At 38.4% G+C, this 18,937-nt stretch overlaps 1 protein-coding gene across 1 annotated transcript in view; it reads left to right on the top strand.

Moving 5' to 3' along the window:
• Positions 1–18,937, top strand: part of ZNF410 (zinc finger protein 410) — a 38,123-nt gene that overhangs the window by 13,916 nt on the left and 5,270 nt on the right. Inside the window, 8 exon segments of the mRNA XM_036736697.1 lie at positions 2,652–2,870; positions 3,361–3,552; positions 8,185–8,317; positions 8,319–8,342; positions 9,023–9,204; positions 15,600–15,689; positions 16,695–16,820; positions 17,309–17,449. Coding sequence (XP_036592592.1) covers positions 2,652–2,870; positions 3,361–3,552; positions 8,185–8,317; positions 8,319–8,342; positions 9,023–9,204; positions 15,600–15,689; positions 16,695–16,820; positions 17,309–17,449 — 1,107 coding nt within the window.

Raw genomic sequence — 18,937 nt, 5'->3', positions numbered from 1 at the left:
TGCTTGTTCTTTCTGCCCATGAGGAAGAAGAAATCTTATAGCATTAGATAGTGCCGTGTGATACAGAATCTACCTGGGAGCTCTCCAAGCTTTTTCTAGATACCATCTACTTGCTTTTGGACTCTGCCTATGACACGAAGGGGGAGGAGGCAGATAAATGGACAAGGGAGAGAAGCATTTGATAACTCACCCCCAAACTCCTCCAAATTATAGTGGAGGGAGGTGAGGGGAAATGAGTGAACCCCACTGTCATCCAAATTGGCTCAAAGAGGAAGTAACATACACAACTGGGTATGGAAATCCATTCTACCCTACAGGAAAGTAGGAGGGGAAGTAGAGAAGAGAAGGGTGGGAGGGTGGGGTGTGATAGAAAGGAGGGCAGATTAGAGGAGGGAGTAGTCAGAAGTTAAACACTTTTGAAGAGGGACAGGGTGAAAGGAGAGAGAATAAAATAATAAATGGGGGTGGGGGAATAGGATGAAGGGAAATACATTTGGTAGCTATTTCATGTTTGACACAGGAAATACCTCCTTGGAATCATAGAATGTTAGAGCTGTAGGAGTCCTCAGAGAACATGTACTCAAGGGATTCCCAGCCTTTTGGAGCAGAAGAACTTCTTTTTAACATTAAGAAAATTACATGATAATAGTTGTAGCATTACTATTTGTTGACATTACATTACATTACCAAAAAAAGGTAGTATGAATTCAATAATGCTTTTAAATGAATTTGTAGTTTATTAATCACATCTGCATACTTTAAAAATAGTAATATGTATGAAGACATTTATGTAGTCTATAGAAGATAAGTTTGCTTACTTATACTGAGTCAAGCATTATTAAGCACCTAATATATGCTAGGATCTGTGCTTAAGCATTAAGGATATGAAGAAAGGCAAAAAACATTCCCTGCCCTCAGGGAGCTCACATTTTAATGGGGGTGACAACACTCAAATGACTGTATATACCAGATAAACTCTAAAATGCTATATAAATGTTAGTAGTTGTTGTTGGCTGACCTCTGTGGTACAAACCTGACCATTGGAGACGGCGTTGATTAAATGTATGTATTACATAGACCAAGAGGAATAGCTGAATATATTGGTTGACACAGTGAAGATTCAGAGAGAACTCTACGAACTAAATTAATCAGCTCAAACTAAGTGGATAAAATGGTAATAGGGAGTAAATGTTAATTCTTGTACTCCTTGGCTTCTTAGCAGGTGTTTTAGGGGGCTTTAGTTGACAGTAAGTTTAATATAAATAATTCATAAAGTAACTTGCAACCTTAAAGCACCAGACAAATACTATGCTTTGTTGTTTTTTATCATAAATGAGCAATGTGAGATGTGACTGTCAAACTTGGGCCTGTGTGACTACATTTAGAAAAAGGGAAGTAATAATTTCATTATACTATGCATTGGTCAGATCACACTTGAGTCATTATATTCAGTCTGGGCACCACATTTTAAGAGAGACATTGACAAACTGAGTAGGTTAGAGGGTGACTAGGAAGGTAAAGGTCAGGAACCCTGGTCATGTGATTCATGGTTGAAGGATTTGAAGTATTTTAGACTGGAAAAGGCTTCTGATAGCTGTCTTCAAATAACTGAAGGCTACAATGTAAAGTATGGATTAGATTTATTCTTTGTAGCTTTAGGATCAGTGACTAGCAACTTCCAGGAAAGCAGATTCAGCCTAGTGTAAAGAATTTGCAGACATGGAAGGAAACACTGATGGAAACTCCAAGTCAGTGCATGTTTTACACAGACACTGGATAACTGTTAAGAGATGTCGTGGAGGGGGTTCCTCTGTTATTTGGGGAGGCTGATCTTTTAAGGCCCTGCTCAACTGAGCCTATGAACTTTTGTGTTTCTGATACCTGAAAATTTCCAAGCATTAATAAGTATTGATTGTATTTTGAAGTGTCAGGACTATTGCCTAAGTTTTTGTTTTGATTCTTATAAGCACTCGGTTTTTTCCTCTTAGAAGAGGAAAAAGTTCTTTCCAGCATTTAATAAAGATAAACCCTGAGGAAAGTATGTTATGCGACAGGTGGCTGTTGTGGAAATCCATTTCCTGCCACCAAAAAGATGCCCCAAGAGTAGTGATGTCTATAGCTTTTATTTACTTGTATAGGTTTAGTGAATTCAGGTTTTAACAGGGTGTCTCGATTTCATAAACTTCCATTTATTTCCTAAGCTACCACTGCCTTTTCTGGCTTCCATCTAGCAGAAGTTTATTACCTCCTTTTTAAAAACTTGGTTGAGATTTTTTGGGAGATGAGACTTTTTATGAAACGGCCTTTTGATAAGTTGATACTCATTGGACTGAATGTGTTTTGTGGGGGAATGAGCAGCACTGTTTAATTTGGAACTTTAATTGACTACATTCTGTAATAATCACGTTTTGTCATAGTTAGGGACTCTGTAAGTGCCATTTAGTCTACTCATTCTGTTAGCCATTCGTGTTTGTAGCATCATGTCTTTCCTTTTTGAGCCAATTTTCTCATTTTGTGACAGAGATGGTTCCTGTTCCTGGCCTATTCCAGAGGAGTGATTAGAGAATGTTAGATAAGAATTAAGTGTATTACAGTCCTGAGCTCCTTGGAAATAGATTCTATGTAAAGTGGTAGTATTTTCTCTTTACTAGATGATACTCCAAATCCTTCCAGCTCCTGTAAGGAGGTCCCTTCCTCTGCTGTGTTGAGAAGCCTCCAAGTGAACCTGGGCCCTGACGGAGAGGAAACAAGGGCACACACTGTACAGAAGTCCCCTGAACTTCTGTCAACTCCAGAGTCTCCTAGCTTGTTGCAAGACCTTCAGCCCAGTGACAGTACTTCTTTTATCCTTCTTAACCTAACAAGAGCAGGTACTCTTTACTCTTTCCTAGGCTGTGCTTCTAACAAAAACAAAAAGTTTTGTGAATTTTGAATATGTGTCAGATGCCACAATGAAGGAAAACTTTATTCCTACTTTGTATCTGAGAAAGCATAATCTGATTTATGGCCCACTGACTTAGCATTTAATCTTAGCCTCAACGCTGATTTTCATGTAGTTTTGGTCAACTGGTTAATAACTGTTTCAATCAAAATGGGAAAGATTTCAAGAGATTATCTTAGCCTATCCTCTAATTCTAGTTAAAGCTTCATGTGAATCACCCTAAACCTACAGAAAAATTCTGCATTTTTCCTTAGTAAGGAGTCCAGTGGTTATGTCCTTTGTTAAAAATACATCTCAGGCCCTCAAGTTTTTTAAAGGAAGGATGTTCTTATTACCTAAACAAGAGAATTTGACTTGATATAAAAAAAAGTGAAGTTTGTATTTCCTCACTGTGCTTCTAACACTTTTGTCTTTTCTAGGCCTGGGCTCCTCAGCTGAGCACTTAGTATTTGTTCAGGATGAAGCAGAGGACTCTGGGAATGACTTTCTCTCCAGTGATAGTGCTGACAGCAGCATGCCATGGTTCATCCGGGTTCAGGAGTTGGCCCATGACAGTCTGATTGCTGCTACTCGGGCACAGCTAGCAAAGAGTGCCAAAGCCAGCAGCAATGGTGAGAATTTTTTGTTTCTGGCTCCATTATACTACATACAGGGGTTTTGACTTGTGCTTTCTTAATATCAATGGACCTATAAACCAAATTATTGTATTTGTCAGATAGATGGTTTGGGGGTTAGGGTGGAGTGTGTGTATTGCATGTGTGTGTGTGAGAGAGAGAAAAAGAGAGAGAGAGAGAATGTTTTTTATTATTTTAATCCTGTCTTCTATGAGTACATTCATTGTGACAGGCTTATTTGCCAAGTCAAGTAAATGTTTTCTCCAAAGTGAATTCCAAATTTCAAAGCTATCGATAGTAAAAAGTGATATGGTTCTACTTATTAGGAACTATATATAAGAACAGTTTGTGGGTTCAGACTCTTATTAAGATAGTTGTTAATGGGAAGACTTGGTGGTTATATATTTCTCTGAGGAAGAAATGCCATATTTATCCTGAAAAAAAATAGTTTCTTTCCAACCAAAGAAACTAACTTTACATGAAAAATAGGAATGGGGAGACAGTTGAATTCCTATTAGTTTTGACCTCCAGTGTTTTCATCTTCCTTTTTTATGTAATTTTGGTCAGTGCTTTCATTACAGCTGCAGAATTAAATGCCTGAAAGCTCTGCTCTCACCTTCTACATTGTTGTTATTAGTTGTACTCTGTAGAAAATTACATGGGTTTTGCACTAATCCTGAAGCATTTTGGTACAGGGTTGTATTTTGTGAATAAAGAATACAGGCTAAAGGAAGAATAACAGTCGTCAGCTATCAGATTCAGACTATATACTTTTGAGTGAGGTAAGGAAATTGGTAGCATGAGCATGAGACGTGAATCTGTTAATAGTTAATCTGTTTCCACAGCTGTTTTGAATTAGATGAGACTATGGAAGTATCTAGTCCAACCTCTTATCTAAAATCAGAATCATATCTATAGCATTTCTCATAGTAGTCAGTCCTGGGAGGTGGTTTCAACAGTGGTAGCAGAAGCTTCAGGAGTTCTCAGCCCAGAGACAATGAGGGGTCAGAAAATTGATCAAACTGATCAAAAAGCGATCATGGGTGACCCTGAGCTGACATTGGGAGCAAGACCTTGTTGCAGCGCCAATACATAGGTCTGGGTCACAGTTGTAGGGTGGAAAAGAGCACTTCTGGTTCATTACAAGGGAGCAGTGTCCATGGTTGCCATTCCAAGGCAGAGAGGAGCAGTAGTGCTTGAGGCTGTAGGAGAGCAGGGGACCTGTTGACAATTCAAAGCCAAGAGGAGTGCTAGCACTTGGGCTTATAGGGAAGCAAGGGCCCTACCTGGGTAAAGACCAGAATGTAGACCAGAAGTACAGGGGCCACACCTCTGCATATCATACCACCTTCGAAGCACTGAAAACTTAAAGGACCCCCCACCCCCCCCCACCCCAGCTAGCTTTGAAAACAACAGCTCAAAAAAGCCTAAAGCTTGGTACATTGCCTCCCTACCCCCATGTGAACAGAGTCCAACTTTACAGAAAGTTCAAAGTCAAGAAATAGGCTGGGAAAATGAGCAAACACCAAAAAAAAAGAATTTGACTATTAAAAGCTACTATGGTGGTAGGGAAGACCAAGACACAAACTCAGAAGACAGCAATGTGAAAACAGCTACAACCAAAACCTTAAAGGAAAAAAATGTTAATTAGACACAAGCCCAATAAGAATTCTTGGAAGACTTAAAGAAAAAGATTAGTATGGTAGAGGAAAAAATGGGAAGAGAAATGAGAGTGAGGCAAGAAAATTATGAAAAGAGAATTAACCCTTGGTAAAAGAGGCACAAAAAAATACTGACAAAAATGACGTGACATCTTAAAAAACAGAATTATCCTAATGGTAAAAGACACAGAAACTTCCTGATGAAAAGAACTCCTTAAAAAGCACATTGGCCAGATGGAAAAGGAGGTTCAAAAATTCACTGAAGAAAAGAACTCCTTAGCAGAACTGGCCAAGTGGGAAAAGAGGTATTAAAAAATGGTCTTATTTGAGGTGTAACTTATTTAAGAAAATGATTCCTTAAAAATTAGATGGATAAGTGTAAGCTAATGACTCCATGAGATGTCAAGAAACAATAAAACAAAGTCAAAAAAATTTAAAAATTAATAATTAAAAAAAGGAAAATGCAAAATATCTTTTTAAAGAACAACTGACCTGAAAAATAGATTGAGGAGAGATAATTTTTAAAAATTAATTTAATTTTATTTGTTAAATATTTCCCAATTACATATAAAAATAATTTGTTTGAAATAATTTTTTAAAAGTTTCGATTTCCAAATTCTCTCTCTTACTCCCAGCTCTTCCCCCATCTTGCGAAGACAAATAATTTTGGTGTTGATGATACATAAGAGATCGGGCAAAATATTTCCATATTATCCATGTTGCCAAAGAAAACTCAAGGAAAATAAAACAATAAAAATAAAAGAAATAAAAAAAGCATGCTTCAGTCTGCATTTAGAGTTTATAAGTTCTCTCTCTCTGGAGGTGTATGGCATTGTTCTTCTTGGGTCCTTTGGAATTATCTTGCATTATTGTCTTGATCAGAGTAGCTTAGTTTCTCACAGTTGATTGTTTTCTCGTTATTCAAGACAGTTAAAAGGAGTATGTAGACTGAATGAGTATGAGTTGATTATTTGCAGATGATCTCAAAAAAAATTAAAGAGTGAGAAAGAGGAATGTACTGGGGAAAGGGGAAGGGAGAGGAAGAATGGGGAAAATTATCTCACATAAAAGAGGCATGTAAGGAAGAGTTATACAGTGGAGGGGAAAATGCAGAGGTTGGGTAATGCTTGAACTTGAACTCTTATCAGAACTGGTTCAAAGAGAGAAGAATATATACACACAGTCGGGTATAGAAATCGATAGGAGTAGAAAGGGACAATTGATAAATGGTCAAGGGATTTGAACAGGCTTCTTTCAGAAGAAATCAAAACTATCTACTGTCATGAAAAAATGCTCCAAATCACTATTGATTAGAGAAATGCAAATTAAAGCCACTCTGAGGTACTACCTCACACCTATCAGAAATGACAAATGCTGGAGGAGATGAGGAAAAATAGATATACTAATGAACTGTTGGTGGAGTTGTGAACTGGTGCAACCATTCTGGAGAACAATTTGGAACTATACCCAAAGGGGGCTATAGTGCATATACTCTTTGATCCAGCAATACCACTACTAGGTCTGTATCCCAAAGAGATTAAAAAAAAAGGAGTGTACCTATATGTATAAAAGTATTTATAGCAGTTCTTTTTATGGTGCCAAAGAATTGGAAATTCCTCATAAATTGGGAAATGACTGAACTAATTGTGGTAGATGATTGGGATGGAATATTCTTGTGTCATAAGAAATGATGAGAGTGATGTTTTCAGAAAAACCTGAGAAGACTTATATGAACAACAGAACCAGGAGATCATTGTACACAGTAACAATTATGTTGTAATGGTAATCAAATGTGAAAGACTTAGCTACTCTGATCAATGCAATGATCCAAGACAATTCCGAAGAACTCATGATAAAAAATGCTATCTACTTCCAGAGAGAGAACTGATGAATGAGTGGAAATTGTTGTATAATTTTCTCACTTTAATTTTTTTTGGTGACATGGCTAATATGGAAATAGTTTTTGTATTATTTCACATGTATAATTGATATCATATTGTGTGTTTTCTCTGTGTAGGGAAGGAACTGGAGAGAGGGAGAGAATTTGAAACTCAAAATCTTAAAAAAAAAAACCGCCATGAGGAAAGAAAAAATTTTAAGAAAAAATAGAAGTGTTTTTTTTTCTAATCTCTCCCTGAATGCCTCCACTAGCTAGGAATTTACTTTCCCATAAAGCAACTTCGTACATTAAAAAAGAATAGTTCTAATTATTAGAAAGCTATTTTATTTTGAACTGAAATTCACCTCCCAGCAACTTCTACCTTTCAGTCCTTGAGCCCCTCCCAAGTCTTTTTTTTTTTAACATCACTTTCTCCTAGTTCCTCAGCTGTTCTTTATATAATTTCTAGACCCATGACTATCCTGGTTACCTTTCTCTGAATGTGTTCCAGTTTGTCAGTGTTCCTCTTAAAATTTGGCACCTAAAACTGACTGTAGTATATTTCAGATGTTATTTGACCAATGTATATTACAGTAGGATTATTATTGCTTCTTATTCGTGACTTTTGCTATTGAACATTGTTGACTGCTATTAAAAAAAAAAGACAGCTCTACCTTTTCTTTTTTCGTACACTTCTGTTGTCATTGAGTCTTCAGGCTTCTATAGAGACAGATTATGGTCAGATTATGCGTAATCTGTTTTATGTCATGAGCAAACATAGGTATTGAGCCTGCAAAAGAAAGAAAACTGACTGTAGTCTGCTTTTTTGTTTGTTTTTTAGTAGTTTACTTTGCACTAGTTTATAGTAGTCTTGGGAAAGAGGTGGCAGAATGGTACTCTTATTTCTGATGTTGGTGGACAGGTGGGGAAAAAAAGATGGAGGTGTGATTTGAAGTGTTTCCTTGGTAATAGTGTAAACTATATGTAGAGAGATAGTATTTAAGGGGTATCAGGGATTAAAGCATCTAAGAGAAGTCCTGTTATATTTACTTTTCTTCTCTGGTTCTGTCATTTGTTTCCCTGTTGTAGGGGAAAATGTTCACCTTGGTTCAGGTGATGGGCAGTCTAAAGAATCTGGGTCCCTTCCTCACCTTCCTCAAGAGGAGAAAAGGCTCCAATGCACAGTTGAAGGCTGTGAGCGGACATTTGTGTGGCCAGCACATTCAATACCACCTAAAAACCCATAGGTAAGTAAATTTAGATAATTCACCTGAGGCCAAGGAAACAGAAGATTTTGAGTGGATGTGCTCAGCACAATATGTTACAAGCAAATATGGGCGCTAGCTGCTTCTTGCTAAATTTGTTTTGCTTTCCAGTGGAAGGGATTTCTTACTCGTTATGTATGGTGCATAAATTTTGGTTATGGAATTCAGTGTATTTTACTTTGAGTATCTATTTCAAGCTGACTAGGAAAGGCAAAGAGAACTGATAACTCAGTAAGTGGCAGAGAACAGAACTTCCATTTCCTGATTCTAGCAGATGAACCCACTTGTTTCCTTCTAAATAGGAATGGAAATCTTGGTCCTTTTTCTAGTCCTTTTCTCTGTGGATTGTACTAGGGTAGAAGACTTAAATGGTTCAGTTCTTTTTTCCATTTTAAAAAGGGGAAGACTAGTTGGCTTGGCATTCACAGTGATTGAGCACCCATTGGCTTTAGAGTCCTCTTAGAGCCACAATGGTACCAAAGATACTGCTTCCAGACTACAGACATATACATAAAAGTAGCATAAGACACCAACCCCAGATGGAAAATAAGTACAGACCAAGTGCTGAGGTGCTGGGGAACTTCCATTGGACTTCTCCAAGAGAAAAACTTCTTTGGGTGATTATTTCTAATTTTTTTTTTTCTTTTTTTTTTTTTTTCCAGAAATGACCGTTCTTTTATTTGCCCTGCTGAAGGCTGTGGGAAAAGCTTTTATGTGCTTCAGAGACTGAAAGTGCACATGAGAACTCACAATGGGGAGAAGCCCTTTGTGTGTCCTGAGCTGGGATGTGGCAAGCAGTTCACCACTGCTGGAAATCTGAAGAACCACCTTCGGATCCACACAGGTGTGTGCACCTGCCCCTTAATTGGCCCACGGGTCACCTCCTGAATGAGGCCATTGAAATCTATGGGGCCCCTTCCATTTAGGCAACTGAATATATTCAGGCAACAGTTCAGCAAATATTTACTGTGCATTTTCTGTGTGCAAGGCCATGTGGCAGATACAAAGCGATGTTATCATTATGTACTGGGAGCTGGTTGGGAAAAACTAACAGGCACTATTTGAGTCAAGCAACAGAATTCATTGAGCAAGCTTGTCTTGCATGTGCAGAAATAGAATACATAGGCCGTGCCTTTGGGGAATTTATCCTTTTTCCTCCTCTAGTTCTTTATTCGTTTTATTTTTATTTTCAGTTCTAAGTTCTCTCCCTTCCCTTACCCCTCTCCCACTCACTGAGGTACACAGAGTATCCATCACCATGTATGAATGATCATGTAAATCAAATGTCTGTATTACCTGTGTGAGGAATATCCACTTTGATGCGCTCCTCACAACTTCCCCAAGGGCACAAGAAGAGAAGTTAGATATAAGCATGGAAAGTAAGGCCCAGAGAAGAGAAGTGATGGGGCCAAGTACAGGATAGCCAGAGTTAGGTCAAAGGTTGACCTGCCCCTTGCTTAGAGGGTGACATCTCAAGCCATCTGGCTCAACATACCATCTTCTCACTGCACCTTGACCACAGGTGCCATTGTCATCTCAGTGAGATTGCTTCTCTCCCCCTTACAGCTTGCTTTCACTTTGGTTCTCCTGTAAGAGTTGCTGTTGCATCTGGTAAACAGCAGAGAGAAAAGTTAAGGAGCACTTTAAAAACTGAATTGTGGCTACTGTTGCCACTCCAGTTGGCTTCCCAGTCTCCCTTTGCTTCGTTTTGGTTCAGCATGGCAATTCAGAAAAGATAATTGATATTTTCTGAGGGCAGTTCAGACTTACCACCTTGGAAATAAGTTCTTTAAACCAAAATATTTAGAGTTATGTTCTCTATAAATGTAGTAAGTATTGGCATCTAATTATTAGCATTCCTTGATAAATTTAGTTATTGAGTGACTGCAATGTGCATGGCATTGTGCTAGGTATTGGCAGTTATAAATCCTGATCCTTAAGGAAAATATTTAGTATGGCTATATAGAGTATTACCCTGGGTGTTTGGGGGGGGTTACAGAGAAATATGGTATTCTGGTATTTGAAGAATTCTGTTAACTAGCTTGGGGTAGAAATCATATACGTATTGAAAATTAAATTATAATACCAAGGTAGTTACGTGCTAAACAGTATACTTATTGCTTTCCCCTTATTGTCTAGTGTATTCTTCTACCCTCCCGTCTCTTTCCCCTCATCAGAGCCTCAGAATAGAATCAGTCCATTCCCATAACCTTTGTTTTCTTTATTTAACTATCTTTGAATACATTAAACTTCTGAAAGAACACTTGTTCTCCCCTTTAGAATGTTAGTATTACATCATCATGCAGTTCCTTCATTTGGCACAGGGGTGGGGAACCTGGGTCCTCAGTGCCACTTGTAGCTTTTGTATGGTCAAGGCAGTATTCACAGTGCCAGTGGAGGCATAGTCTGAATCATGAAATATAACAGACTCTCTCCGTGGAAGACAGAACCCAACCAGGACGTTTATTCAAACACCAGAAAGCCAGATCCATCAAAGCAGCAAAGAAGCGTATACACATTATCACTGCAGGGAGCCCCACCATCCCCAAGTCTTCCCTCCTCTCTAACTGCTCTGACCAACTTCCTCTCAGCTCTGCTCCCCCCTTCCTGTTCCACCCAGTCAGCAAGCTCCTCCCACCACAGGCTTCATGTGACTTAAGCAGGTCACTTGGGCCTATTAATGGATGGGAAGATCTTCAGATTTACATTACTATTACAGCCTTCTAGGTCCTTGAGTGCAGCCTTTTGACTGAATCCAAGTTTTACAGAACAAATCTTTTTATTAAGGGGATTTGTTCTGTGAAGTTTGGATTCAGTCAAAGGGCTTCACTTGAGGACCTAAGAAGGCCACATGTGGCCTCGAGGCTGCAGGTTGCCCACCCCGATGGCAAAATAAGTTTGCCTTATATTTTAACATTCCTACTTAGATCAAATATTGGGGAGCCACAGTCAGGATTGCACAGGACTTAGCAGCTGCAACATTAAAGGATCGGAGGTCATAGAACATGATATTCTGGAAGGCAAAGGAGCTAGGAATACAACCAAGAATCACTTTCCTGGCAAAATTAAGCATAATACTGTGAGGGAAAAAATGGTCATTTAATGAAATAGAAGGATTTTAAGCCTTTGTAAGGAGAAGACCAGAATTAAGCCAAAAAAATTGATCTCCAATATCAAGACCCAGGAGATGCCTAAAAAAGTAAAAAGGGAAAAGAAAACATAAGGGATTCAGTGGAGCCGAATTGTTTACATTCCTGCATGGGAAGATGATACTATAATTCTTAAAAATTGTACCACTGATAGTACAACTAGAAGGAATACACATAGAGGGGATGGGTGAATTTGAGGGAATTGCATAAAAAACAAGGGATGAGAAACATGAGTATACTTGGTGCAGAAGCTTTCTCACACTCTGGGCTCTCTATATACAGTTCTAGTCGCCATCTAATTGGCTAGAGCCCACATGTCTGATTGGCTCAAGGCAGAAGCCCTTGAGATTGAGGCTGGGAAACTGAACAACACAAATACAAAAACAGCAAAAAACTGCACTTTGCTTGCCCTTACACCATAGACAGAAGCCAAACATTGTAGAGGAGGAAAAGGGTGAAAGGAGAGAGGACAAATAGGAAGAAAAATAGGATGGAGGGAAATACGCAGTAATCATAACTGAAATCTTCCATAAAATGGAAGCTGATAGAGTGGATCAAAACCCAAAATCCTACAATATGTTTTCAAGAAACACACTTGAAGCAGAGACAGAGACACAAAGTAAAGGTAAGGAGCTAGAGAAGAATATATCATTTTTTAGCTGAAGTAAAAAAGGGATAGCAATCTTGATCTCAAACAAAGCAAAAGCAAAATTAGACCTAATTAAGAGATAAGGAAACTACATCTTGCTAAAAGGTACCATAGACAATTAAGTAATATCAATACTAAACATATGCAAGTAGTGTAGCATCCATATTCTTAAAGGAGAAGTTAAGTATGTTACAGGTTCATGACCAAACAGATGGAGAGAATTATTATGAAATATAAAGTAGATAATTTTGATAATATTAAAAAGCTTTTGCACAAACAAAACCAATGCAACCAAGATTAGAAGGAAAGCAGAAAGCTGGGAAGCAGTTTTTACAGCAAGTGTCTCTGATAAAGGCCTTATTTCCCAAATATATAGAGAACAGAGTCAAATTTATAAGAATGTAAGCCATTCCCCAGTTGATAAATGTCAAAGGAGATGAAGAAATCAAAGGTATCTGCGGCTTTTTCACACAAAGAAGTGCTTTAAATAATTTTTGATTAGGAAAATGCACATTAAAACAACTTTGAGGTACCACCTCACACCTATCAGATTGGCTAATATGAGAAAAAAGGAAAATGATAAATGTTGGAGAGGATGTGGGAAAATTGGGACACTAATGCCCTGTTAGTGGAGTTGTGAAGGGATCCAACCATTCTGTAGAGCAATTTGGAACTGTGCCCAAAGGGCTATAAAAATGTGCATACCCTTTGACCTAGCGATATCACTTTTAGGTCTGTGTCCCAAAGAGATCATAAAAAAGGGAAAAGAACCCACATGTACAAAAATACCTATAGCAGCTCTTTTTGTGGTGGCCAAGAACTAGAAATTGAGGGGATGCCCATCAAGTTGTGACATATGAATGTAATGGAATACTGCTGTTCCATAAGAAATGATGATCAGGCAGTCCTCAGAAAAACCTGGAAAGACTTTTTATGACCTGATGAGTAAAGTGAGCAGAACCAGGAGAACACTGTACACAGTAACAGCCACATTGTTTGAAGACTTTGGTAGACTATAATCTCTTACAACTCAAGGATCTAAGACAACTCCAAAAGGTTCATGGTGGAAAATGCTGTCCACATCCAGAGAACAGAACTATGGAGTCCGAATGTAGATCGAAGCATATTATTTGCTCTCTTTTTTTGTTTCTTCTTTCTTGTGGTTTCTCCCGTTGATTCTAATTCTTTATAACATGACTAATGTGAAAATAGGTTTAATAAGAGTGTATGTGTAGAGCCTATATCAAATTACATGCTGTCTTGGGGGCGAGGAGAGATGGGGAGAAAATTTGCAACTCAAAATCCTATGGAAGTGAATATTGAAAACTAAAAATAAATAAATAAATTTATTTAAATGACAACAACTCTGAGGTACCACTTCACACCTATCAGATTTGCTAATATGACAAAAAAGGAAAATGATAAAATGTTGGATAGGGTGTGGGAAAATGGGGAGACAAATGCTCTGTTGGTGGAGTTGTGAAGTGATCTAACCATTCCGGAGAGCAATTTGGAAGTATGCCCAAAGGGCAACGAAACTCTGTATACCTCAATACCACTACTAGGTCTGTATCCCAAAGAAATCATAAAAAAATGGAAAAGGACCCATATGTGCAAAAATATTTATAGCAGCCCTTTTTGTGTTGGCAAAATATTGTAAATTGAGGGGATGCCCATTAGTTGGGAATGGCTGAACAAGCTATGCTATTGGAATACTATTGTGCAGTCAGAAATGAAGAACAAGCAGATTTCAGGAAAACTTGGAAAGACTTGTATGAACTGATGCAAAGTAAAATGAGCAGAACGAGGAGAATATTGTACACAATATAAGCAACATTGTATGATGATCAACAATGAATGACTCAGCTCTTCTCAGCAACACAGTGATCCAAGACAGGTACAAAGGACTTTGTACAAAGGTACAAAGGAAGGAAAAAAGCTATCCACATCCATATAAAGAATTGATGGATTCTGAATGCAGATAGAAGCATATTTTTTAAATTTTATTTATTATTTTTAGTTTTCAACTTTTTATAAGATTTTGAGTTCTAAATTTTCCTCCCTCCCTCCTCTTCCCTCTCCTGAAGACAGTATGCAATCTTATCTGGGCTACATAGGTATAGAAATTTGTAAACATATTTCCACATTAGTCAAAGAAGAATCAGAACAAAAGTGAAAAAACAAAAAACCCAGTATGCTTCGATCTGCATTCAGATTCCATAGTTCTTTCTCTGGATGTGGATAAAATTTTCCATTGTGAGTCTTTTAGAATTGTCTTAGATTGTTGCATTGTTTAGAAGAACTAAGTCTATCAAAGTTAGTCATTGCATAATATTGCTGTTACTGTGTATACTGTTCTCCTGGCTCTACTCATTTCACTCAGTATCAGTTCATGTAAGTCTTTCCGGGTTTATCTGAAATTTCTCTGATCATCATTTCTTATGGGACAGTAGTATTTTATCATTTATATACCACAGCTAATTCCCCAATTGATGGGCATCTCCTCAATTTCCAGTTCTTAGCCACCACAAAAAGAGCTGCTATAAATATTTTTGTGCATGTGGATTCTTTTCCCTTTTTTGTGATCTCTTTGGAATATAGACCTAGAAGTGGCATTGCTAGGTCGAAGAGTATGCTCATTTTTATAGCCCTTTGGGCATAGTTCCAAATTGCTCTCCAGAATGGTTGAATCAGTTCACAATTCCACCAACAGAGCATTAGTGTCCCAGTTTTCCCACATCTTCTCCAACATTTATCATTTTCCCATTTTGTCATGTTAGCCAGTCTGATAGTACATGTGATGTGATTGAAGCACTTTTTTTACTTTATGTGAAAAAAATTTTCATGGTTGTTTTTTTCCTTTTGATCTATTCTTTCACAATTGTGACTAGTATGGAAATGCATTTTACATGGTAGCATAATGTATAACCTCTGTCAAATAGCCTACCATTTTAGGGGAAGGGAGAGAGAGAGAAAAATTTGGAACTCAAACTTTTGTAAAAATGAGTGCTAAAGATTATCCTGACATGTAATTGGGGAAAAAATACTATTTTTAAAAAATAAAATAACTACAAAAAAGTAAAAAAAAAAACAAAAACCCATGCTTTTGAATTAGGTAAGGAAGGTGGATAAGGGAGCTGCTGGGAGATGATGTAATTTCTTCAAATTATGGGATTAAGACGGAAGTAGAGGCCCTGAAGAGAAGGGAAGATGTTTGGTAAAGTCACTTTAAGTAGTATAATAATGAATTCCCTAAAAGAAAATACTGAAAGCTGAGTAGCTTTGAGGAATGAATTGAAACTAAGTAGCATGAAGAAAGGCTTAAAAATGGAGCGAGTCACCTGGCAACACTGAATGGCTTAGAGAAAAGAAACATGGATAAATGTGCGTTTGTTGTGTGTGTTTTCAATGTTTGAATTTCCTTTCCTTTCCTTTCTGTAGGTGAGAAGCCATTCCTATGTGAGGCTGAAGGCTGTGGCCGTTCTTTTGCTGAGTACTCCAGCCTTCGGAAGCATCTCTTGGTTCACTCAGGTAGGGTTGTCTTTTGTATTTTGTGTAGCAGTACAAAACCTTAAGAACAGGTGGAAAATCAAAAGAACAGGTGGAGGTTAAGAGGGAAATCTGCCAGAAAAACAGCGAATGTTTTTAATGTGAATAAGTCTTTGATCTTGCCATGATGAAGTAAAGAAAGGCTTCTTAAGATGTCTTGGATTTGTCAATCAGGATGAAACATATTTCCAGAAATTTGGCTGAAATTATTGGGCCTGGCCATCTGCTCCAGACTACTCAGTGGGAAGAGGAACAGCACTAGTTGGCATTTATTCAATTGGTGTGCTATTTGTTCATACCCAGTTAGGCCTGAGTCCTGCCCTGAAGGGGCTGGTGTTCTCATTCTTCCAGTGCTTGCACACATGCACAGACTGATGTGATCAGTAGCAACAGCAATGTTACTTCCTGGTAAGGAGCAGTGTGATGTGCTAGCCTGTCAGCATTCTCGATTGCCACAGATTCTTGTGCCTCTCACAAATGGGTCTACAGGCCATATTCCAGGAGGTGTAAGATGATAAATTTGCTACTCAGTTGTCTCCCACAGGAGACAAGTCTAGAACCAATTTTATTGACCATAAACCAATAAACTGTCTCTTGTTCTGGAGCTTAAGTTCCCTCTAACCTTGTCAATTTGCTCCTTCCGTGCAGATGATCTAGTTCTCCCTGCTAAAGACATCTTTCACAGTATATGGAAATACTCTACAGCATACAGGCAGAAATGATGATTTTTTCCCCCCACCCCAGAAAAGATCTCTAAATAACTGAAAATCAGGTACAACCCAAGGGAAAAAAGTTTTCTCTCATTAGCGGGAATAATATTCCTATATTGTAACTTCTTTTACCAGAGTTTCATTGCCAGTGAACTTAGTTTATTTAACCCTTTTTCTCTGGGCCTTCATTCATTGGTCTCTACTCTAGAGTCTCTCCTGCTGTCAAAAACATAACTCCTTTCACTGTCCCACATGCTTTACCTGGTCCCTGTTTCAGGCATGAAACCCCATCAGTGCCAAGTTTGCGGAAAAACCTTCTCTCAGAGTGGGAGCCGGAATGTGCATGTGAGGAAACATCACTCAAGGATGGGAGCAACAGGAAATCGAGAGCGAGAGCAAACAGGTGAGGGCAATGGGTGTGAAGGAGCAAAGTCATTAATGTTTAAAGAGCTAAGATGCTTGCACATGTCTAACTGATTTTGTGTTTCTGATTCTCTTTTGGTTATAGCAGGCTGGTCTCATATTTGGTAGTATGACTGGAATCCACTTTATGGCTCTCATTTTACTCTGGGGTCAGGTTCCTTTTCTGTCCTTTAAATTTGCTATTCCTTTTCATGACTTTTCTCTTATCAATAACTGGGCAACACGTCTTATCCTTCATACAGTTAACACTAACAGGTATATTCCTCTGTGGTTACCGTTTGCCCAAACTTTTCATCCTTGTTTCCACTGACTGGATGAAAGGAGGATTGACATTCTTGAGGTAGATCAGCTTGTCTGTCCACATGAGAACAGAAGCTCTTTCTTCCCCAGAGGAAATGAGGAATGGACATAGCCTTGAGGGACTTGATCCATTTCCCACTGGTCTTACAGCCTTCTCTCTCCCTGCAGCTGAGCCGCTAATGGGTAGCAGTTTGCTTGAGGAAGCTTCAGTACATAGTAAAAACCTGGTGTCTTTAAACTCACAGCCCAACCTTGGGGTAGAGTCTTTGCACCTGCCAGATACTAACACCATCCTGGGAGTAGAGGAAGGTAAGACAATGAACTTTCTTGTGTCTTTTAGGGGAGAGAAGGCCGAATGGAGTTGTGTCCAAAGTGAAAAGTCTGTTCTGTGTATTGGAGGCTGTTGTGAAACAGCTGAACAGTATATACTCTTCACACTTAGGATGTGTGAGATTTGGGGGCAGGTGTAGATCTTGAGCCTGATGCAAGGTCTGCCATTGACAGTGTCACAGAAGGCTTTTTGCTTCTCCTGTGCCATGGATGAAAACCACTGAAGTAGGATGTGTATTCCGGGCATCTGGACCTGTTCTTTTTGGTTAGGCATTTCACGAATTTTATTTAGGAATAAAGCTAAGCAGACTGTGAGACTAGGATGTGTAGGTGTTCTTCAGAGGGTGGCATGGAAGGATACTATAGGCTAGAATAGATTATTCATCATTTCTCTGCCCTAGAATGATTTCAGACCTTAGTGTACTCTTGAAATAAAGTTCTATGTAAACTTTACCTCTTTCCCTTTTGGTGCAGTGACAAGAGCTCTGGATCTGGAATTAGTACCTGGCTTTATTTAAATCCTGGCTCTGCCACTTACCCGTGCAATTATAAACAAGTCTGCACCCCTCTCTGAGTCTCCATTTTCCTCATTCATAAAATGTAGCCATTGGACTAGATCTTTTAAAATGCTTTATAGCTTAAAACTTGTGATCCTTTCAACCTAGTGCTCTGCCTCCTCAGGGTTGACTTGGAAGTGGATCAGCTTTGGGGCCTGTGGAATTGAAGTGAATTTCACATAGCCCTAAATGCTCCTACATTTTAGGCTAGCTAGTATTCCCATCTTCAGCCTGTTGTGTGTGTAGAAGGTATAGTCCTTTCTGTGGTCAGTGATTTTCCTCTTTATGATTTTCTGAGTAGTTTTAGGTCATAACATTATCACTAATAATAGCTCACAAATATATAGCACTTCATAGCTTACAAAGTATTTTTCTTATAGCAGTATTGTGCTTCTAATGAAGTGGCTGCCTTCCCACCTTTTCAGGAATATAATCCCTTCACGTTTGCCAAGTTCCTGCCTTCTCTTTTTGGATATTTATAGAATGCTCTGCCTTGGACCGTCTTCTCTTCTGTGATTTCTTGATCTCTTATATCAGATCCAAAGAAAATCTTTTTCCATCTCCCCAAAGGCTTATCACACAGTCTTATACATGGCTTTCTCTCTATTTGACATCTGTTTTCAAAGCTTCCTACGATGTAAAATGATATATTCCTTGCCACTCTGCTAAAGAAAACATTCCCTTTGATCTTAGCATTATGTTTTTTAGTCAAGTACTCTTCTAATTTTATTTTTTTCATGTTTTATTATTTAATATTTTAGTTTTCAACATTGATTTCTACAGTATTTTGAGTTACAAATTTTCTCCCCATTTCTACCCTCCCCCCCGCACTCCAAAATGGCATATATTCTGATTGCCCCATTCCCCAGTCAGCCCTCCCTTCTGTCACCCCACCCCATCCCCTTTCCCC

This window comes from Trichosurus vulpecula, chromosome 8, assembly GCF_011100635.1.
Source record: "Trichosurus vulpecula isolate mTriVul1 chromosome 8, mTriVul1.pri, whole genome shotgun sequence".
NCBI classification, from domain to species: domain Eukaryota; kingdom Metazoa; phylum Chordata; class Mammalia; order Diprotodontia; family Phalangeridae; genus Trichosurus; species Trichosurus vulpecula.
Note: the sequence above shows the minus strand (reverse complement) of the source record. Positions and strands in the feature narration are given on the sequence as shown.